This window comes from Sceloporus undulatus, chromosome 1, assembly GCF_019175285.1.
Source record: "Sceloporus undulatus isolate JIND9_A2432 ecotype Alabama chromosome 1, SceUnd_v1.1, whole genome shotgun sequence".
Lineage (NCBI taxonomy): Eukaryota > Metazoa > Chordata > Lepidosauria > Squamata > Phrynosomatidae > Sceloporus > Sceloporus undulatus.
In genome coordinates, this window is record NC_056522.1 from 255,853,980 (window position 1) to 255,877,621 (window position 23,642).

A 23,642-nucleotide genomic window follows, 5' to 3' on the forward strand; every position below is an offset into this window, starting at 1 on the left:
CAGACAAGCCCTCCCTTCAACCACCATCGTGGGGGGAGAGAGGCAGGCTGGCTCCAACTGCCTGCCTGAAGAAGACAAGCCTTCCCTTGTATTGTTTTTAAATGGTATGGGTGGGTTTTTGTATTGTTGGGCTATGTATTGGTTTTGATGGTGTTTTTGTAAACTTCTGTGATCTGCAAGGAATAGCGGTCTAGAAATAAAATTTCATTCATTCATTCCCCTCCTGCTTAACAAAAAGCAGTAAAATTGAAGGAAACTCAGAGTCTCAACAATGTTAAACCTGCCTATGAGAGCTCTGGAAAATCTTGTCTAGCCCTGTTTATTGTTCTAATTAGCCTCATCCAACATCTTTCCCACAATCCTTGTATGGAGACTGTAGGTCTTGTGTGTGTGTGTGAGAGAGAGAGAGAGAGAGAGAGCATGCATGCATGCATGCACGCACATAGAAAGCTGAAGCATTTTCATTGTTAAATGATGTTCCTGCTCCGGTGCATGTACGTAATCTGTATAAGCACATCATATACAGTGGGCCCTTGGCACCCACTGGGGTTTGGTTTCAATTCCCCCCATGGATACTAAAACCCATGGATGCTCAAGTCCCATTATATACAGTGGGGTAGTAAAATGATATCCCTTATATAAAATGGCAAAATCAGGGTTTGCTTTTTGGAATTTTTGTATTTTAAAAAATATTTTCAAACAATGAATGCTTGAATAAAAAATCCATGGATATGGAGGACTGACAGTACTCATACATTAGAAGACAGAAAAGTTCAGACAGTCTAGGATTCTTTCTGTACTTAGATCAGCATCTACTGCTTGCTGACTTGTAGCTTTCCATTGTATCAAGCTGGTGATGAGAAGAGCTTTTGTATTCCTTTCCACAATCCCCACCCAACCAGGTCTTGCATTACTGTACTGTATTTCAGTAGCACTTTCAAAGATATTTTGTTGTTAACTGCCCTCATAATCAATCTCCACTCATGGTGCCCTATGAATGAGACATCCCTAAGACTTTGTCCTCCAGTGTCCTGCAACCCCATACTGTGACCTCCTTAATAGAATTCATCCATCTAGCATGTGGCCTTCCTACTTCCCTCCACCTTTCCCAGCATTATTATCTTTTCCAAAGAGTCCTTCCTTGTCATGATGTGTCCGAAGTACGACAGCCTCAGTTTGGTCATCTTGGCTTCCAGGGAGGTTTCCGGCTTGATCTGGTCCAAGACCCATTTGTTTGTTGTTTTGGCTGTCTGTGGGATCCCCAGCAGCTGTCTCCAGCACCACATCTCAAATGAATGGATTTTCTTCCTATCTTTTTTCTTAACTGTCCAGCTCTCACATCCATACATGGTAATAGGGAATGCAATGGCTTGTATGATTCTAACTTTTGTGCTCAGTTGAATATCTTTGCATTTTACAGTACAATCTTTTCTAGTTCTTTGATAACCACCCTCTCCATTCTTAATCTTCTTCTGATTTCCTAACTGCTGCCCCCATTTCTATCAATGTTTGATCCCAGGTATTGGAATTCTCTTACTATTTCTATTTATTCATTGTCTAGGTTGAACTTGTGAAGGTCTTTGGTGGTCATTATTTTTGTTTTCTTTATGTTCAACATTAAGCCTGCCTTTGCACACCAGCTAAGGAAGATCAAAGAAGAACTTTGATCTTCCTTAGTTGGTGTCCCAAGTCTCTTGAGGTTTTCTGCTGTGTCATCTGCACATTTTAGATTATTGATATTTCTTCCTCCTATTTTCACTCCCCCTTCTTCTGTGTCCAAGCCTGCTTTTCTTATAATATGTTCTGCATACAAGTTGAACAGATAGGATAAAAGGATACAGCCTTGTCTCACCGCTTTGCCAATTCGGAAGCATTCTGTTTCTCCATGTTCTGTTCTGACAGTAGCCTCTTATCCTGAGTACAGATTCCTCATCAGGACTATCAGATGTGTTGGCACTCCCATGTGTTTAAGGGCATTTCATAGCCTTTCATGATTTATGCAGTCAAAGGCTTTGCTATAGTCTATAAAGCACATGCTGGTGTGTGTGTGTGTGTGTGTGTGTGTGTAGGAATTCACTTCATTAGGCATCATGTTTGTAATGTGATCCCTAGTGCCTCTTCCTTTCCTGAATCCTGCTTGACCCTCTGGGATTTCTCTCTCCGTGTATGCTTGGAGTCATTGTTGAGCTGGTGGGAAAACCAGACCATCTCCCTTCTGCCTGATCCCAACAGCATCGAATGTAAGCGTTCCAGGGGAGCAGAAATCACCTTAAACCAGATTGTAAGAAATAACCCTTTCTTTAAAAAAAAAGTGTACACTTGAGCATAGCCTGCTAGTTTTTGCCTAAAATGTGCTGATAGTAGCATTTGCACTTTGTGCCAATCTAGTGTCTTTGAAATCTCACCTGAGAATCCTCTGCCTTGCTTATAGTCAGCCCTCCATGTCCACATATTCTTTACCCACAGATTCAACCACCCATGGCTTGAATATATATATTCCAAAATGCAAATCTTGATTTTATATAACGAACACCATTTTACAGTGCCACTGTATTTAATGGGACTTGAGTACACATGGATTTTGGGACCCATGGGGGATCCTGGAACCAACCCCCAGAGGATACCAAGGGCCCACTGTACTTGCTGCATTTAGAAAGTATGGTAGAGTAGAACACTTGGCTGAATAAGGCATTGGTGTTATAACTCTTGATATAGTTTGATGAGCCTTCCATCATCTAGATGTAATGAACAGCAATTCCCATAATCCACTGCCTTCGTGACCAAGAAGGCTGGCCCAGGAAATTAGGCATGAATAGCACCAACCTGCCGTCTAGTGGATAGATTTAGAAAAATCACTTTCAGATGCTGATTAAAAAGGAGAGAGGGAATTGTTCCTGAACAGTACTGGAAACTTTCCCCTGCCCCCAAATCCCAAGTAACAGAAGTGACAGGGTTTTTAAAAATGAAATTCTTCAGAATTTTCATTCTCATTCTTCTTAAGGATCAATTACTGTGCCTTGCTTAGCTACATTGTTGCTAATGTTCTTAATTGGACATTTCTCATTCAAGCCCAGACTGAAAGATGAGCTGAAGGCCTGCAATTAATCCTCTGGTGTTCCAAAATACTGGAGTCTTAAGGAGATTGATGAACAAGTGTATGCTCCCTTGCCTCCTGCTGGATCTGTCCTTGATCAGAGTTGATCAAGAGTGGGTGACTTAGCATAGAATCACAGAAGAACAGAGTTAGAAGGGGCCACAGAGGCTTTTAAGAAGAACCCCACTTAGTGCTGGAACTCCAGCTAGAGTATCCCCAGCAAGTACAACCTTTATTTTTGAAGTTTTCTTACTTGATGACCCTGACAGTGCACTTCCACTTTCTCTTTTACCAGTGGTGCTGCCAGTGGGGTGGCCATTAGAATACAGACATTTTGGTGCTGTACGTTCTTTCAAAGTAGTAGCATTAGCAGTAGCTATTGTACTATCTTTTTTGTTGCCCTGCTTGAGTGGCCCATCTTGCAGTGCCATCACTAGGCTTGTTGTCACCCTGTGCAATACCTCATGGTGTCACTCCCACACACACACACTGACCTCCTCCCATACCACACCATACAGAATCCCTAGCAAAGTTTTTTGTAATAAATGTTACTCATAACTTTTAATTCTCATATATCACTTAATGTAATAATAGTTGTGACATAAAACAACTAGCAAAATTAAAATTATACTTTTGTATTTTGGCGGGCTTAAATACCCAAAAAGCAGATCCCATCTGATCTTGGTCAGCCCTGGTTACTTGGATGGGAGACCTCCAGTGAATACCAGGTGCTGTAAGCTATGTTTCAGAAGAAGGAACTGGCAAAACCACCTTTGAGTATTCTTTGCCCAAGAAAATCCTATGGGAATTCATGGGGTTGCCACAAGTGGACAGGTGACTTGATGGCACACACACATGCATTTATTTTTTAAAAGTGTATACCCTGTTGTTGTGGTGATGCAGCACATTCAGGGTGGCTAACATTACCAATAGTAATGGTTTGGATGACTAATCTTCTCACTTGCTGCATTTCTTTTTTTTTCCTTTCTTCCCTTATTTGCAGAAGTTATGAGGATATGTTGGTGGATGACTTGGCTAGGGACCAGTATTATTGGGCCCCGCTGGCCCAGCATGAGAGAGGCAGCTTGGCAAGCCTTGATAGCCTGAGGAAAGGAGGCCAGCCCCCAGGAAACTGGCGCCAACCTGAGCTTCCTGAGGTGATTGCCATGCTGGGGTTCCGCCTAGATGCAGTCAAGTCCAATGCTGCAGCCTACCTCCAGCACTTGTGCTTCCGTAATGACAAGGTGAAGACAGAGGTGCGCAAGCTGAAGGGCATTCCTGTACTTGTGGGGCTTCTGGACCACCCCAAGAAGGAGGTGCACTATGGGGCATGTGGAGCCCTCAAGAACATCTCCTTTGGGAAGGATCAGGACAACAAGATCGCCATCAAGAACTGTGACGGCGTCCCTGCTCTGGTGCGGCTTCTGCGGAAAGCACGTGATATGGACCTTACAGAAGTCATCACAGGTAGTCACTAGTCTCTCTCTGAGGGAGTGGACAGATGTGGTGAGGTGAGCTTTTGGGGCTCTTCTGATGCAATTACTCCTTACTCATGATTGACTCTCTGTTACAGGGACACTGTGGAACCTTTCCTCTCATGACTCAATAAAGATGGCCATTGTGGATAATGCCTTACATGCCCTCACAGATGAGGTGATAATTCCACGCTCTGGCTGGGAGAGAGAGCCCAGCGAAGACTCAAAACCCCGCCACATAGAGTGGGAGTCGGTGCTCACGAATACCATTGGCTGCCTTAGGTAAGATGGAGTGCATCTCTGTGGTCCCAAAGGCTTTCTGTATAGGAACAATGAGATTTATTCAATTATTTGTTGTCAATGCATTGTATGTGGCACTCACTCACTCCTTTTGCCCCCATGACATCCCTATAAGGTAGGGGCTGGTTCAAGATCATCTGGTGAACTTCATGACTTTGTGGTAACTAGAGTCCAGATCTTCTGAATCCAGCACTCTGACTATGACATCAGACTCACTCTCTTATTTGGAAGAGGCACTTTGAAGAAAATTTGCAACTCTTGGAGTATCTGCTAGGCCTGAGGTGTAGTGCTAGATTGGAGACACAGTTTTGGGTAAATTTGGTGCCTTCTGGTGAACTGGAGGTGCAGTTAGTAAAGCAAAAATTTCTGTTTGCTTTACTGTTAAATTTTTGACTGTAGGCCACAGGTGCCCTAGATGATGGAGTCTTTCCCTATAATCTGATGTTGAAAGGGGCTGTGGTGGAAATGAACAAAGCAAAGCTGCTGGCTGTCCTCACATTCTTGCAAGAAGTGGTAACCTGTGAAGTGTTTGATGGCTGCACTGTCCCTGCTTAGATTAGAGAGCATTTGACCAAAATTCAGTTTAATTTCTAAGAGGCTAAAGTGCAGAATCGGCTGAAATCTCAGGACTCAGCATGATGGTGTTTGCTGAAGCTTCTCAAAAAGGCTTTTGATATGTTATACAAAGTTTAATATGGTAGAAGCTAGAAATTCCCATCCAGCAAACCATCACCCCTGGGAGAGAGTGGAAGCTTGGCCAAATGTAAAAAGGAAAAGGGGAGGGGAGAAAAACTAGTGTCCTTGAAAAGTCTGTCTGCTTCTGTTAGTGATATAATTCTAATAGTTTTCCTTCTCTTTTTGTAGAAACGTCAGCTCAGAGAGAAGTGAAGCCCGCCGCAAGCTGCGAGAGTGTGATGGGCTTGTGGATGCCCTTATATATATCGTTCAGTCTGAAATTGGCCAGAAAGATTTAGATAGCAAGGTAAAAAGAAGTGGGTGGAACAGACAGTATGATTCTTTCTGCAGCTTGCTCTTCTGGTTGAGTGAATATTTGTTTTCAGGGGCTTTTCTTCTACCCAATTTTGGGGGCAGAGGAAGAGCAATGTGTGGGCAGAGAGCCAGGGTTTTGTTGGGCTTGAGGGGCAATCATTGATCTTTATTCTTGGGTGCAATATGGCTGTATTATTTCTTTACTTCTGGTTTCACAGGTCCATGTGCAAGGGACAGTATGGTTCATGCTCCTCCAGCTATTTTTATAGGGTTTCTTTCATGATGAGCCATTTAAGAAGGCTATATTGCCTTTCGGCATATGTGGGTTATTGCACCACTGCTTCTGGGAATGCTAGTTTGTCTCCATGCCCTCAGATCATGCAACGTGAAAATAGCACAGAAGCGCAAATTAGACCTCTCCCATATTCTTAGGAAAGTCTGCCTAGTGCTGGAAGAAGCTACCTCTATCCCTTTGCCCTTGTGCTATCATGATCAGTACCTCTGGCAATCTTTCATTTGACTTAGAGAAGGTGACATGTGGGCATAATCCCTCCCCCGCCAAGCCTACAAGTAGTTCATAAACATTTTGGCTCTTTAATACAACTGGTGTGTATCATTTTCTTCTTCCTATTGGCACTTCCTTCATTTAACCAGACCTTGAGGGAAATGACTGTTTTTGTACAACAACACCCATATTTCTTTGGGGGATTCCGGGTGGTGGTGCCTCTCAAACATTACTTCTCCTAGCTCTGCAAAGAGCAGAGTTGTCACAGTAAGTTGTAACCCTTGGTCTCTACCCTTCTCTCTAAATGTAGGGAGGAGAGCTGAGTGTATCTAGCTCTCTTGACTTAGGAGTTGGCATGGGCAAGTAGGCTCCCTTTTTTCTGAGCTGCAGGATGCTTCCTTGAGGGCTACTGTTTTTTGTCATACTTGTGCTTGTGTGGGTGTGGATCTCCGCACCTGTAGAACTTCAGTAACTTTGACATCTAACTTGGAGAATTGTCTTTTCTCCTGTCAGCTTGTGGAAAACTGTGTCTGCCTCCTGAGGAACCTCTCGTACCAGGTGCATCGCGAGATCCCCCACGCAGAGCGCTATCAGGAAGCCCCTCTCAGTGCTGCCAACAACACTGGTCCGCATGCAGCCAGCTGTTTTGGTGCCAAAAAAGGCAAAGGTATGGCTTTTGGTTCCCATGGTCTGTCCAGCCCACTGGGGATGTTGGGTAGAGTGTTGAGACAAGAAAGGGAGGAAAAGGAGCTAGTTCCTGAAGATTTTTAAACTCCCCCTTGCGGTCAGAGCACAAGTTACTGCTGCTGCTTTCCATAGGAGCATTCTGTAGCTGTGGTAATCCCTTGGCTATTTTGCTCTTTATCTTTCAAGGCCTAACGACTTGTAATGGTGGGCTTTTTGTTTGCTGTGGCAATCATGGTGATGGATGGTTTTCAACTAATTTGTGGCCTGTCTTCCTTCCTCCTTGCTCCCCCCCCCCCCCCTTTTCTTCCAAATGCCCTGTGATCCTGCTGGCATTTCTTCTCTTTTGCTTCCCTTCTTCCCTGTCCTTCTCTCCTGCCAAAAGACGAGTGGTTTGCAAGAGGTGAGTCAAGCTTTTTCCTATTTTTGTTTTTGTTTGGCATGCTTGTTCTTGTAAAACATATGACATCAAATTGTTGCTGCTGTTCTCACCACTATAACTCTATCATGTATTGGGACACCTTGTTGTACTGCTTGGTCTTTTCTCTAGGGAAGATGAGAATGACCTCTTATCTCTTCTTACCTTTGTGCTCTATTTAGGGGAAAGTGTCAGAATGTTCCAGCAAGGAAAAAGGGATAGTGAATGTAGCATGGACTAATTTTAAAGCCACTTTATGTACCACACACTTTAAGGTGCAAACCCAAAGCTGTTGAAAGCATGTATGCAACAAGCATATTTAGAAATGTATATATTGTGCATGAGTGCTTTTTAGGGTGGAGAGGTGCTTGCTTGATTTCAGTTCTTTGAGGGTACACTTTATGATGAACTTGGCTAACCCACATTGGTAAGCCCATGTGAAATGCCTCTTTCATGAAATCATGAAGGATCTCTGTGTGGCAGAGATAATGCCCATGAAAACAGCAGTCATACTTGACTTCTGAGAGTACTTTTTATTAGAAGAAAATATTTGACTAACTAGAAGAGTTTCTGCATACTTCTTACCTCACTGTGTACAACCTCTCCTCCATCCTTGTTACTTCTCATGTTTCTGACTTTCTGGCAGTCTTTGTAATCATATTTCCTACCCCACTCCCAAGTTACCTTTTGAGAAGCATGGCTTTTGAAGAAAATAACTAATGCCAGTTGGGGAAATATCAACTTGGCCTTGTTTTGGTTGGCTATTATTGAGGCTCTTGGATGCAGAACCTGGTCCCACTTGGATCTTAATCCAAATACATTGCGTGGACTTGCATGCTTCATGTTTCCTGGTCTAGGTGGGAATAGTGGGGGAGCAGTGAGTCTCTTCCTTTAAAGTTGAGTGTGGTGGCAACAGCTGCTTGAAAGAAGGCAATAATTCTAATCTTGAAGCTCAGATGGCATAGTTAAGGATAAAACAAGCAAGACATGAAATATGTTCTGCTTGATAGTGCTGAAAGGCTGATAACTCAAGAGCTTCTCTGGCCTTGGGAGCCTAAGTTCAATTGGAGAGGTGACCATACAGTATCAGACCATCACATGCTTTACACATATAAAACCCTTAGTTCATGTCTGGTGTTTCCATTTAAAGGAAAGGCCTATGCCCCCTACTTCCGCTTTCTCACTCATATATTTTGAGGGAGTCTTTACCAAATTTCCCAGTGATTCCCTTTGGGCAGCTTGGATCTTTTTGGAATTCCTTTCCTTCACCTCTCTCACTCCCAATATTGCCTATTTGTTTCAAGGTAAAAAACCAACAGAGGATCCTTCTACTGATATCGTGGACTTCCCCAAAAGAACAACCCCTGCAAAAGGTATTGTTCCTGATTCTTATACAAAAATGTTATGAGAGCTCCTCAGAAAATCTCAAAACATGGGAGGCATATGGGACAATATGTTCCTTCAGATAATCTGTGCCCGACCTGTATAGGGCTTTAAAGATCATAAGCTAAAAAAGAAAGAGAATCTCCATGGGAGGGCTACCCCCTCCCCATGCAAAGGAATTTAGGATTTAAAAGCACTTCCTCCAGCATGGATGCAGCAGGCTTCATCTGTATTCCTGCTTATTAAAAAAAGAAAACTACTGATTGAGTATTCCTAATCTAAAATCCCCAAACCTCTAAAACACGAAACTTTTTACCATCTGCTTCTGCCTTTGAAGTGGTGGTTGTGACACTCCTGTTCATTAGTCTCTCAGCTCCTCAGTCTCTCTTAAGCCTCATGTCTCATATACAACACATGTAGTGAACAAGACATGAGACTGGAGAGAGGTGGGAGAATCTGTTAAATGGGGGTAGCATGGATTCATACTAAGAACTATGCTTGAGTTGCCACCATTTCACAGATCCTCTAGCTACATATCTCTTGTGTCGCTTTTCAACCTCACATCTCTGCAGCTTCCCAAATATAGTACAGTCGTGTTGTGCATTGTGTTGTGCATTGTTTATTATGTATATACAAATATAGGTCCCCTGAAAAAATCCAAAATACAAAACACTTCTGGTCTCAAGCATTCGGATAGGAGGTACTCAACATGTAATACAATATTTATGTAAGAGATTCGGTGTCGCATGTTCCAGAGTGCCACAGGCAGTGAACATGTGGCTGGAAAATTCTAGGAGCTGTAATTTGAAAATCCCAACATTTGAGTGTGTTCTTCAAACAGAGGAAGAGAAATTCCTCTATCAGAGACTATACAGAGCCATTGCCAGAATAGACATTTCTAGGCTTGGTGGACAAGTAGTACCATGTGGCATGAGAGGCAGCTCCTAATGTTTTTAATAGGTACCTCTTCCCTTCCTCCTGCCACACTGCCTTTTGGAAGCAGAAGGGTTAACATGTTCTTCAACTGCATGACTTCTTGTGTGCCTTGTTGCATATAGTTCCCTACGTTCAGCCTTCAGAAACAGAACTGCTTTGTCGAAGCATGTATTATTTGGGATTGGGTGAAGAGGCATATTTTTTTGTTTTGTTTTTGTTTTCCACCCTTAAAAATGATTCCAAGTCTAACAAAGGTGTGGTGTGCAGGTGTGTGAGGAATAAAGAGCAGCTTGGTTCTGTAGCCTCAGTCACCTGGCCTCAAGTGACCACTGTGCATGAGCTTTAAAGAAGGGAGGAAGAGGAGAAGAAGAAGAAAAGCAGCATGTCGCTTGTGTAGTGGAAGAGAAGCTGCAGGGTAGAATGGAAGATTGGATGCAAATCACTGGCAAACTGCCAAATCTAAAAATGAAAATATTCTTCCATGTATTGTATTGCTACTGGATCACTATTCCTGATGAGCAGCTGGATTTAGAACTTTAAAATATTTCTGTGGCATTGTGACAAGACTTCTGTAGTTGTTTACCAAAATAATTCATACTACATAGATAATACATTGTACTAAATCCTAATGTTAACTAGCTAGTCCTAACTAGAGTAGACCTGTTGACTGAGTGGTAACTTGATAGATGTTCCTTTGTGTCAGCTCCATTCATATAATGGACCCACTCTAATTGGGTCTAACAATAGGATTCAGGCCATTAAAAGTGCATGAGATTGTTTTTTAATGATCTAGAGGACTATGACAGTAAGAATGTCTTGTCTTGGCATTGAACAGATAAGCTTTGGAACCAGGCAGGCCTTTCTGCGAAGGGCATTCCAGATTCACAACTTTCTGCTTCTGTTTGTTGCCTTTTATCTTGAATGGGAAGAGGAAAGGGCCAACAAACACGATGAGGTTCATATGTGATGGGTGGGAATCCTATGGCCATCCATTTGTTGCTGGACTACAAGTCCTAGCAGCCTTAGCCACTATTTCCAGTGCTGAGGAATATTGGGAGTTACAGTCCAAAAACACCTGCTGTACTATATAATGATTTTCTCCCTCTGATCTATAATGTAGCCTTGTAATGCGCTCTACATGGGGCTACCTTTGTACCAAGTTCGGAAGCTTCAGTTAGTCCAAAATGCTGCAGCCAGGTTGGTCGCTGGAACATCTAGGGCAGACCACATAACACCAGTATTAAAATCTCTTCACTGGCTGCCCATTAGCTTCCGGGCTCAATACAAAGTGTTGGTTATTACCTATAAAGCCCTATATGGCTTAGGCCCGAGCTACTTGAAGGAGCGCCTCCTCCCACACAATCCACCCCGCACTCTCAGAACAACAGGGAAACATCTCTTAGAGTGCCCGAGAGTGAGATTGACAACAACTCACAAAAGATCATTTGTGACAACAGCACCGACTCTCTGGAACAATCTCCCTGACGAAATCCAGGTCTGCCCTACCTTGGATGCCTTTAAGAAGGCTTTGAAGACACTTTTATTTAGGCTAGCATACCCGTCTGACTCCTTGTAGATATCATTCCTGATAGAAGTTCACTTTACGGACTGTTAGAGTTTATGGTTGTATTTTTATTATGCTATTGATACATGAAGATTTTATATTTTGTAAATTGTATGTAACTGTGTTTTGATGTAAACCGCTTTGATCACCAGAAAAGCGGTATACAGATAAAGCATCATCATCATTATCATTATCATTATTATTATTATTATTATTATGCATCTTTTTGTAGGTTATGAACTCCTCTTCCAGCCAGAAATTGTCCGTATATACATTTCACTGTTGAAGGAGAGCAAAGCCCAAGCTATTTTAGAAGCCTCAGCAGGAGCCATCCAGAATCTCTGTGCTGGCCGTTGGATGGTGAGTGAGCACAAAAAGAAAGGGGGGGGGGGGGGGGGAGAGGCAATGACTGGAAACTGGAGCATGTGTGTTTCTTTTAAAAAATGGAAATGCCATGAAAGGCTTGGGTGTCAGACAATGGGCAAAGCAGAAGAAGATTCCTTGGCACCAGGGATAGGTTGCCCCTATTGCCCATTTCTCTGTGTCCATTTGGGCACACCTGCAATCCAACATTTATACTGCTACAAAGAGGGAGGGATCTGCTGGTTTGAGGTGCAGTTAGAATTCCCCCCCCCCCAAAAAAAACCCCAACAACTCCAGAGGTGTTTTTTTCCTGTTCGGGCTCCTGCTGGTTGCCTTGGCAGGTCCAGTGAAAATTCTGCCAGTGGGGAGACTTCTACATGCACCCTCTTCAATTGCTTGTGTGATGAATGTGTGAGGACTCACTATAATTTGCCTGTCACTTGTTGTTCACTCAAAAGAAGCAATTCCCAGATGTTTACTGGGAACTGCAAGAGGATAATGGCCTGCCCATTAGTTCTGTAATTTTTTTTCTTGCACCCTCAGTTAAGAAAAAAAAGAAGAAGCTCAAGGTGGTTAATAATATAGTTAGGAACAAAGTTGGACAGAATAAAACCATTCTCTGAAGATGCCAGCCACAGATGCTGGCGGAACGTCAGGAATAAACTCTTCTAGAACATGACCACATAGCCCGAAAAACCCACAAAAAACTATGGATGCCAGCCATGAAAGCCTTTGATTTCACAAAATAATAAACTGCTTAATATGTTCTTGGCCTTTGGTTGAAGTTTTGGGGAGAAGATTCCTGCTACATAATTTCTCCATGCAAGAGAGAGAATTATGTGTAGGTCTCGTCCTTAATTTCTTTTTCTGTGTGCTCAGCCATCCAGTGGTCCTCTCTTACTCCATCCCATCCTGCCCCAGTTTCCCCCCTCTTGCTCTCCATATACATACATACATTTTGCCCTTATTATCCTTCCAACCTTCACTTTCTAACTTCAGAAGATTGCCTGGATGGGATTATTTACAGCTGCCCAGAGTTTCTAATAGAGGAATGATGGAGAATTTTCCTAGATTTGGGTCTTGCCTCCCATTCCGCTCTGTAGATTTAGCAGAGGCTCCTTGAGGAGGGAAAGAGTGCACAAATACTGACTTCCAGCTAGAGCCTGGAACACATTTCACAGAAGATGGAATGTGGGACAGGTAGAGAAGGGAATAATTAAGCAGCTCTGCTTGCCTTCTTCCATCACCCCTCTGTCCCACTTACTTGCATAGTCCTAGCAATCAGAATGCAGGTTCTGATTGTTTTTGTGGTTTGCACATTGAATTTTGAAATCAGCAGCCACAGAAAAATTAGAAACAAACCAACGCTACTTCTGTGGCTGCAGGAGCCTTGTGTCCTAATCTTGTTTGGATAAGATTTCAGATGGAGACTAAAGATTTCTTCTGTCTCTGCTCCAGAGCCTTGGGGCAGTGTGGAATTTCCGGAATGGAATAGTGAAGTCAACATTGTGGTAGAAAGGCATGCAACCAGTTCTGTGTTTAACTGTAAAAATAGCCAGCTACTTTCAGGGAAAATGTATATTTGCTCAGTACTGAATTGATTGGGGGCTGTGGTTGTGGGGATTTGTATGGAAAATAAATCCCCACCCTGTTAGGGAGATTGTGGGTGAAACCAGGCATTTTGTTTTGGCATTATGAGCAAAAAGTGCAGTTCTGTATATGGAGGCAAACCCTTGTCACGTATTCCATAGCTCTCCTTTCAAGCTGTGCTGTCTCCTTAACAGTATGGGCGGTACATTCGTTCTGCATTGCGCCAGGAGAAAGGCCTCTCTTCTATTGCTGACCTTCTAACACATGATGGAGAGCGTGTGGTGAAAGCAGCGTCTGGAGCTCTGCGCAACCTGGCGGTGGATTCCCGTAACAAAGAGCTGATAGGTGAGAGCAGAAAAAGGACAAGGTGTTAAGTTTTTGAGAGCAAGTAATGTGTCATTTAAAGCAGAACTTGGAAAGCTACATTTTGACAACTTCCAGAAGTCCCCCATCAGCATGACTGCTAGTTATACTAGCTGAAGGAATTCTGTGCAGTATAGGGCAAAAAGGTGACTTCTTTATGTTAATAAAACTGGCCCTTTGCTTCCTGGGAAGCTTTAAAACAGGGGTGGGTAACTGTGCAAGGACTGAGGGCTGCATTAGTGCCCCCCCCCCAGAATTTGGGGGGGGGGTCTCATCTCCCTGACCTGCTCCTACAAAAATAAAAGTCACCTTTTTTGCTCCCAGATGCCCTCAAGGGGACAAAGGGGCATGTTTACCATTTTATGGCACTTTCCTGGATGTTTTAAGCCAAAAAGGAAGCCATTTTTAAACAACAAGATGCAAGTAAAAGTCACTTTGTGATTTAGAAAAAGGTCTCTTTGTTGGCCCAGGGTGGGCCTAAAACATGGTAGAAATGCATCACAAACACCCAAGAAAAAATTAGACCCCCTGGAGGACCAGGGGAGGGGCAACAGATGTGCTGGAAATGCTTACCATAATGCACATATTTTGGAGGCAATTTTTTATACTTCTTGCACAGTGCAAAATGTAATTGTATTTTGATGTGATGTTTGTTTAATTGTGTTTTAATTTTTTATTCTCTATTTGTTTTTTCAAAGCAAATATTGTTTTTAGCCTTAGTAAGCTGCCTTAGATCTTGTGTCATGAAAAGTTGGCATATAAATTAGATGGGTAGGCAGGCAGGCAGACAAGCAAATCAGTGTAGCTCTGGAATAGGCATTCTTTGATCTTCCATATGTTAGACTGCAGTTTCCAGGATTCCTTAACATTAGCTGCTAGATAAGGCTGCTGGGATTTGCAGTCTAATAGTAACTGGAAGGCTGCAGGATTCTCAGTCCAAAACTGAGCTTTGAAATGAATACCTCTGAGCCTGTCAGTAAACCTTCTCTGTGGTACTTGCAGTCTTCTTCGTTGTAGATAATAGCATTTTTGGCCCCTGTCAAAAATGACTATTTTTGGCAAGAGCTTTCTCTATTGGTATTTGAAGCTCTCAAGCAAAGGTCTGCAAGATACAGAGTTCCCTTGCCCTTCTGTCTTCTGCCCACCTCTGTTCATAATGTCCATTCTAAACTAATTGGAGATCCGATCTACTCCCACTTGTAGGTAAACATGCCATCCCCAGTTTAGTGAATAATTTGCCAGGGGGACAGCAGACACCAGCTAAGAACTTCTCTGAAGACACCGTGGTCTCTGTGCTAAATACCATCAATGAAGTTATTGTGGACAACTTGGAAGCGGCAAAGAAACTGCGGGAGACACAAGGCATTGAGAAACTGGTGCTGATCAACAAATCTGGGTATGTACAACCCCCAAGTCAGAGAACTGGGTAGATTGTGCCTTCCCCCATTTTCTTCCACAGAGTCTCCCTCATCAAGTGCTTGTGGGCCAGGTGGGATTAGAATATACTTTATTATGGTCAAAGACCAGCATGAAAGAAACAAACAAACAAAAAAAAAAACCCCAACAACAACATTAAAACACTATGGTTAAAAATAATGCATTAATAATAATACATTAGTATTACATATAAAAGCAATGCAGTAAAATCATGCATACTTAAGGTTGGTTACACAACTGGGTGCTTTGCTCTTAAATAGCTGGAGGATAAAATCTGCCCACTGAGAAGGCTGGATTAGTTCTTCTGTCATACAGTTGTGTTTCTCTAATCTTCTAGGAACCGTTCAGAGAGAGAGGTCAGAGCAGCTGCTCTTGTATTGCAAACCATCTGGGGTTATAAAGAGTTGCGGAAACCACTGGAAAAAGAAGGATGGAAGAAGTCTGACTTCCAGGTATTGGGCAGGAGGGAATGGGAGGGTCTGGAGGTGAACAGAAATAGTTTGGAGTAAAATATGCGTCAGAGATGGGCTTGATGACCTTTCTACACATTATACTGTCAGATTTGTGATTGGATGTTCCTGTAAGTTACTATTACGTAAAGCACTATTATTCTATTCTTTTTCCTTTTGTAAAAAAAAAAAGCACACACATAGAAACTAGGCCAAGTCAAGTTGAAAATTATTCTCAGTGGCTGTTTAGTAGAACTAGAGGATCATGTCAGTCCTGACTTCTCACTGCACCCAGCCCTATGAAATGCTTGAAAACACAGCAGAGCTCCAATCTTTTATGTATTACATTTACAGTGGACCCTTGTTATCCGCTGGAGTCCCCATGGATAACAAAATCAATGTATGCTCAAGTCCCATTAAATAGAATGGCATAGCAAAATGGTGTCCCTTATATAAAATGGAAAAATCAAAGTTTGATACTTGAAATTAATACTTATTTGAATATTTTCAAACCATTAATGCTTCAATCCATGTATAAAGAATCCGTGTATAAAGAGGGCCAACTGTATATTTTGACATTTCTTGAGGCAAGATATGTAACTTTTCCCTTTTTTCTTCTAACAACCCTTTGAAGTAGGTGAGGCTACAAAATCAGTAGAGACTTGCCTAGTTTGCCACGGCTGGAGGATCATGGCTGAGGAAAGATTTACACATCTGTTTCCCTAATCCTTGTCCAGGGGTGGGCAAAGTGTGGCCAGCAGGCTGCATTAAGCCACAGTGCACCCCTTTAGCCTCTCTGGTACTTCCCATCCTAGGAAAAAATTGATACAAAATTGGCCGGTCTTGCCTCTAGTGAGTGTAATCAACCTTTTAAAGGCAATACAAAACAGCTCTTCCCATTTCCCCATCCTTGCCAGCCTGTTTTAAGCCTGCGGTAGCCTTTTTCAAAAAATGGAAGCGAGTCTCCTTTTTTGAAAAATTTGCAAGTGCAGCCTGCCAATGTCTGGGGAAAGGCATAGACACCACCACCACCACCCGGCAAAAAAATTGCTAACCTTTGCTCTGACCCCTACACTACACCGGCTCAGAATAATACAAAACACAAAAAAACCCACTGTAGATCCAAGCCGTGAGTTAAAAGTCTAATTTGTACCTTCTAGGAGCTGTATAAATGGCAACACATGCTGCCATGTACTGAGAAAGTACCTAGCCATATGAGCCTTTTATCTTGAGCTCTTAAACCTACTGAAAAAATCCCTCCATTTCAGGTGAACCTGAATAACACCTCTAGAAGCCAGGGTGGCAATTCCTTTGATGACAGCACCTTGCCTCTCATTGATAAGAACCAAAAAGGAGGTAAGTACAGGAATGGCAATTACATCAGTCTGACTCCCTAAATTCAGAGAGAGAGAGAGAAGCCTTCAGTCATGTATTATCAAATGACTCAGTGTGATGGAGGAACAAGGAAAGCTGCCTCACATGGAGGTGGACCAGATGGGGCCATTTTTGAGTACAGTGGGCTGATGAGCAGGGGATCCATTCCACCTCCCACCTGCCCTGCATATGGAGAAAACGCATAAAGTGAAATTCCATTTATTCTTATGGCGGTGCACCCGCCATTTTGTCCTATTGGGGCTTGCCGTATGCATAAGCGCATGCCGTACTGACTGAAAGCAGTTTTCAGAGATATCAGATGTGAGTCCTTGCCAGCCCTATTTTAATCTCTTTTAGCATTTGTATATTCTCTATGCTATCAAACCCAGTGATTAGAACTACATATTTAAGAATACTTAGCAGTGGGGTGTTTTTCTATTTCAGACTTCCTCAGAACCCATCATTTTAGTACATCTACAGATTACAGTGGTACCCCGGGATACGAAATACCCAGGTTACGAAATTTCCGGGATACGAAAAAATCCCATAGGAAATAATTGTTCCGGGTTATGAATGTTTTTTCGGGTTACGAAAAATTTTTGGTGCTTTTTTCGGCTTTTTCGCACGAAATCGTGGCTTTTCCCCATTAGCGCCTATGGCATTTCGGCTTGCGAATGCTTTTCGGGTTACGAAAGCGGCGGCGGAACGAATTAATTTCGTAACCCGAGGCACCACTGTACATATTTTGATACTCTTGGGTGGGGCACACCTGGAGAGAAGGGGAGATGCCAGATGTTGCACACAGCAATCTGAGGTCATTTTGACCTGGCATCTAAATTTTCTGTGTGCTGGACGTTTCTCTAAGAGAAAGCAATCTGCCATGTATTAGTGCAGTAGTTATATATTCCCAAACTGCCTTTTATGGTATTTGAGAGCCTGACAAATGTATTTACTTTTTAGGAGTGCCTTTTGGGGGTGTTCTTAGCAACATTATAGTTTTTAGCAATATTAAAGTTTTCTTAAGAACGGTTTTACCTGTAAAGTTAATGTGTGATTAAAACATGCACTGTCTAGTCATTGCGAGTTGCATTGACAGGCTCTCCATCAAGGGGCAAGATATAAATTGAAATAGAAGTGGAGTTATTCAGTGTTACAAACACTACAGAAAGTCATGTTGCATACCTTCAAGTCATTTCTGATTTATGGCGACCCTAAGGCAAAAACCTATCATGGGATTTTCTTGGCAAGATTTGTTCAAACAAAGTCTGCCTTTGCCTTCCTCAGAGGCTGAGAGAGTGTGGCTTGCCCAAGGTCACCTGGTGTGTTTTCTGTGGCTGAGAAGGAATTGAAACCCTGAAACTGTATTCTGAAAGAGTGGTTGTCAGAGCAAGAAAATTGCTCTCTCATCAAAGAAAGTTGAAGTTGGCTACAGTCATCCTCCACATGATAATCTTCTGCAGAGCCTGTTATCTAGTGAACTACTCTTGACAGAACAGTTATTTATATAGTCAAATGTAAATGATTTTGATTAGGTGTTATTTTTTTTTTTGTTTCTAACTGTTCTTTCTAGACAAGAAATCCTCACGAGAGGAGATCCAGATGGGCAACATGGGATCAGGTATGGGAACATCACTGGCTGAAAACACAAGATAATGTTTTGGCATGTTGACATCTTCAGGAGAGGTGTTAGTGAATAGATCCTACCAGTCCAGCAGATGACCCCTTCTGCACAGTTCCAAAATGGTGCTGAGACTATCTACAATGCTTTTTCTGTCACCTACCTAAATTAGGGTTGGACAAGTGAGATGCTTCAGATATTTTTTGCCTGTATAATTACCATCAGCCCTAACCACCAAAGCCATTGGTGAGGGAGTATGGAAGTTGCAGTTCAAGAAGAACCTGATGGACCACAGTTACCGCTGCTGCTACTGTGTTCCGTCAGATTGTTTCTGACTTATGGTAACCTTAAGGTGAACCTGTTACAGGGTTTTTATGATAAGATTTTTTCAGAGGGGTATTTGCCATTGCCTTTCTCTGAGGCTGAGACTTCTCCAGGGTCACCCAGGGGGTTTCCATGTCCAAGAGGAGATTTGATCCCTAGTTACCCAGAATCCTAACTGAACACACAAGCCACTATAACACACAAGGCTCTTGAGTTACCTATCCCTGCATATCTAGCAATACACCTCCAGTCCATCTGTCTTCTGACTGTTATAGGTGCTGTGCTGGATCATGGCCAGCACTGCTTATCATGCAAGTACTGACTTTACTGAGCAACATCATAGGCCAGATTTTTGCATTGAATTGCATAAATATACCAGTGCTCTTGCTGTTAACATGTGGGGAGACACTTCAGCTTTTGAAGCTATTGCAGTCTTCCATTTGCCTACAGTCATGGATGGTCAACTATCCAGGGAGGTGTGGTGGCTATTTTAGCCGCTGCAGCCTGCTCAAGGCCACACCATTGTGTTTGGGCATACTAGAAGTGATGTCTGCCACCTCTGGCTGACATTTTGGCTAATATTTGTTCTGAGGAAGGAGAACTTGTGGGGTTTGAGTGTGACCAAAATTGTTGCATTTGAAGCTAGTTTGGGACCATTTTGGGTGGTTTTAAGGTGACAAATTGGCTGCAAATTGGCACAAACGTTTTTTTTTTTATTAAAATGGAGGAATCTGGTATCAACAGGAGAACTTTGGGGCTCAAAAATGGACATTTAGGCCCATGTTCAACTCATGACCCACACTCCCCCACTTCTGATCAAAATGCTACTAGTAGCAATTTTTACTATAAATCATGTTACTATATCATCATTTGCAGCGACAATTAAAAAAAAAAACAAAAAACAAAAAAAACCCCCCAGTCATTCTAACTTAAGGTGCAAGAACTGATGTTTTACTTTAGTTAACATTTTGGAGTTAATTTTGGGATGGCTGTAACCATTTTTAATAATTTAAATGATTTCTTAACAATGTAATAATATTATTTCATCAGTTGATTTATCAATTTCCCTTAATAATACATGTTAATAAGTCAGTTTTCCATGATAATTTGATGTTAATGGCAACACTAATATTTCCAAGCTCTGGTTGCAGTCCAGAACCTTTGGAGATGTGTGGAGTGACCAACTCTGCTGTGCAGGAAGATGGTTTCCCCACTACTTTGTTTAGCTATCATCTATATTAATTTTTTTCATATTAAATACTCCTTGATTTTAGACAACTACTCTACACTGAATGAACGGGACCACAATAGAACATTGGAACGATCTGGAGAAGACATGGAATCTATGAAGGGAGCACCACTGATGGTAAATAGCTGGGGTTCTCATTGATTGAGGCCTTTGAGATCTTACCCTACAGAATGAAGTAGCAAGAAGCAGTAAAGAAGGAAATTTAATTCTTAAGTATCTGCTCTTTGTGAAGGGAAAGCCCACTGTCCAAGGTTGAAAGGCTAAGGATTTCTAGAATTAGAGGATGCAGAGGGACAAATGCTGGTACATATCATCCTTTCCCCACCCTGGTGGAAGACCCAGTAGCTAATCTTAACCTTTTTGACTTTTTCTGCCTTATTTCTCTGATGACTTTCCCTTTAGACTTCTTGTCCCCCTCTCCTATATCAGATGTCACCCTTACTAACAATACCTATGTCTGCAGCAGGAGGAAGGGCAAGAATCTCTTGAGGAGCATGACCAGTTGCTTTATCCTCCTATGGTATGTCTTTGCTTTCTGCCAGGGCTCTATGGCTTCTACATTTAAGCATGGGTGGTGGGTGGATGGGGCCACATGAGTAGGGGAGAGAAGAAATCAGACCTGTTCCTCCAATCAGAAATATTATCGGGTCAGATTTGATTTCTTGCTTAACCAATCTGCTTCTAGAGATTTATAGCTTCAAGATAACATGCATGTCTGGCTGCTTGATGATTCTGTATCTGTGTTCTGCTTGCCCTATGTAAACCTGTTGCTTGTGGGAATTGTACTGAGTCTAATACTAACCTTAGCCTTTTTGTTTCTCTCTCTACAGCAGAAGATTTAGTGTTGCCACTGGCTGCCTTCTCTGTTTTGGGTTTATAACATACTACGTATAACTCTTTGTGGTGAAATGGATTGACTTTTTTTTAATCTCTTGGCACCAAGTCCAGCCACCCAGCCAAAATGACTGGCGCCTTATGCCCGCAGCACCTCACACCTCCCTTAGATGGCTGCGCATCCAATCCTCTGGACACTTTTTTGTCTCTCTTCTTTTTTAAAAAAATAAAGCAAAACCAACAGCATTCCTGAAGACCAAATATTTCTCCTGATGGATTTCTCTTGAGCAACTAAGGCAGACACTTGAAAAAGTAGAAGCTTCTGCTGCGTCCACAACAGTGGTTGAAGCCACTGGTGCAAATGGATCTCAGCTAAACTCAACCATACTGGAACTAGGTTTTTTTCCTTAACGAGATGTCAGCTTTCTTCATAGAGAAGGGAGAAAGAGAACTCATCTCCTTTTTCTCTTAGCCTATAGAATATATTTTTGTGTGTGATTCATTTTTTTCAACAAAGGATGCTGGGAATACTGGAAAATTCCTGGTGGGGTGGGGTGGGGATGATGGTGGTGGTTGTGAGGGTGAAGGGTGGGAAATATTGACAAAGGAGTTTGAGTGACTGCATCTAGGCCAAGTGTGCCTCTTTGAGGTGATAGCCCTCTGTATCCTCATAGGCTGACGAGGAATGTGTGGGTTTGCATCTGTATTCTCCCATTTTTATATTGCTTCTAGATGGGTTAACTCCGAGTTGAAGGAGCTATTTATTTGTGGGAGCAGAGGAGCTTAGAGTGCAGGGGTGTGGGGAGAGAGAAGAGGATGGGAGTATGTGAAAGTTGGTGGAAAGGGACAAGAGTGTTCAGATCTCTTAATTGGCAATTTTAGTTCTCCACTGTGGGGGGACAACACAAAGGTGTCAGGTTTTGGGTTGCTGATGGACAATTTTGACTTCTGTGGTGGGTGCCTAGGCAGGCTGCAAAGTGCAGAGGCAAACGATGGGGTGGTGGTGGTGGTGGTGGGGCTGATGAAATGGGGAAGGCTTGGTGATGCAAAAGGTTGTTGAGGAGGGAAGGCCATTTGTAAATATTGCCTAGATCCTCCCATGCAGGCAGGGGAATGAAACCGTTATCTGTCACTATTTACACGTGCCTTTCTTTGCCACTGTGAAATAGCTTGGTGCTTTTCTAATTCAAGTGAAGAAGGTTTAATAGTTGCCTGGACTGGAGAGAGGGATTTTGGCACAGAGCCTATGATGCTCCTGCTCTCTCCCTATTCCCTACATCAGAGCCAGAATTCTGTTGCCCCCATGTTTGACAGAAGGACTTGAGTAGTACATATTGGGAGCCAAGTGTGGGAAGACCAGGAACTAATCTGTCAACTACTTAAGGCTTGTGGGCTGCAGAGGGGGAGGTGAAAGTAGGATGGGGTAAGAATCACGATGTGCACCTTAATGGCTCACCTCTTCAGGGAATGAAAGGAATTTAGGCTCTGCTGACAGATCTTTATCCTAATCAACAAAGCAGCAGTAAAGGAGACAATAGTGGCAAGCTCTGGGCACCATATTGGTGACTGCGTCTTTTTCTGTACTGAAGAGGATTGCAGCCTTTTACCTCATCTCTCCTTCCAAACTGTTTCAGCCTAGTTAACTGGAGGGAGCTCTGCTGCCCTTGGCTCCTGGAATGTGCGCCACACAAACAGTAAGAGGGAAGGCACAATAAGGTAGAAGATTCTTGGTACCTCTGACATGCTCCAATCCCAGGTGTTTTCTCACCCCATTTGAGGATGTGGGAAGGATTAAACATGTATATCAGCCTTCTAAGGGCAGAGTCACTCAACCTTTTCTAATGTAAAACACTATTTTCTTTTTAAAATTCCAGACTACCAAAAAATACCCTTCCCCACTGACCAATTCAAAGCTGTAGGAAGAACTAATAACTCACTGACTTTTTTTTTTTTTTTGGCTTTTCCTTTGCACCCCGGGGGAGGGGAACATCCTGCTGTTCTTTGAGTCCTGCGCTCACTCTGTAATGCTTTTAAAATGAAATGATTTTTATATAAATAAAGTTTTAAAGTGTGTATTTGTTAAAATGGATGTGCCTTCTCCACATCTTGTTAAGTATGTCTTTCATTTGAGAATTCTGCTAAATATGGGATTTGCTTGATACCATTCAATATCTCTCATATTTTAATTTTCTTGCCAGGCTGAATTTGCTTTGTGTGGAATTGCACTTTCTCAGGTGAACTGGAGTTCTGAAAAAGAGGTTGTGCAACAGACAGCATGCAGACCCATGCACCTCATCTAATTAAGTGTTGTCCTCCACAGAATTTCAGATGCATGACAGCAAAACCAAGCTCTTTCCCACTTGGGGAGCAAACACCTTGTTTTTCACATGATGACAAGCACTTGTGGGGACACTAGTAATCTTGAAAGCAGGAGGTGTAACTTATTTTAAAAACGAGACTAATTTTTTCCCCTGCTGCCACCAAATTTGTCAAGACAGGAGAGTGGCACTTTACACAAGGTGCTTGAGGTATGTGCACCTTTTTTTCAAGAAAACATGCACTCATGGAAGCTTGCAGAAATACTTTGCTATAGTTATTGTGTGTATTCAAGGCATTTTTTACTTATGGCAACTCTAGGGTGGCTGTGTAGGGGGGCTAAATATCCTAAAGGCACCAGAAGCTGTCTGATCTG

General features: G+C 42.5%; 1 protein-coding gene across 17 annotated transcripts in view; it reads left to right on the forward strand.

Moving 5' to 3' along the window:
• The window catches only part of CTNND1 (catenin delta 1), a 78,165-nt gene extending 55,130 nt beyond the window's left edge, over positions 1–23,035 (forward strand). For 13 of the 17 annotated variants that reach the window (XM_042446351.1, XM_042446358.1, XM_042446353.1 and 10 more), the window contains 15 exons: positions 4,098–4,561; positions 4,668–4,851; positions 5,734–5,851; positions 6,878–7,031; positions 7,434–7,451; positions 8,771–8,839; positions 11,582–11,709; positions 13,497–13,647; positions 14,869–15,061; positions 15,440–15,554; positions 16,820–16,907; positions 18,496–18,543; positions 20,142–20,233; positions 20,519–20,636; positions 20,947–23,035. In XM_042446351.1, the coding sequence (XP_042302285.1) occupies positions 4,098–4,561; positions 4,668–4,851; positions 5,734–5,851; positions 6,878–7,031; positions 7,434–7,451; positions 8,771–8,839; positions 11,582–11,709; positions 13,497–13,647; positions 14,869–15,061; positions 15,440–15,554; positions 16,820–16,907; positions 18,496–18,543; positions 20,142–20,233; positions 20,519–20,605 (1,909 nt within the window). In that variant the 3' untranslated portion in view covers positions 20,606–20,636; positions 20,947–23,035. The remainder of the gene's footprint in view (positions 1–4,097; positions 4,562–4,667; positions 4,852–5,733; positions 5,852–6,877; positions 7,032–7,433; positions 7,452–8,770; positions 8,840–11,581; positions 11,710–13,496; positions 13,648–14,868; positions 15,062–15,439; positions 15,555–16,819; positions 16,908–18,495; positions 18,544–20,141; positions 20,234–20,518; positions 20,637–20,946) is intronic. The other 4 variants (XM_042446354.1, XM_042446355.1, XM_042446368.1 and 1 more) reach the window with 4 other exon arrangements.
• The last annotated feature ends 607 nt before the right edge of the window (positions 23,036–23,642 follow it).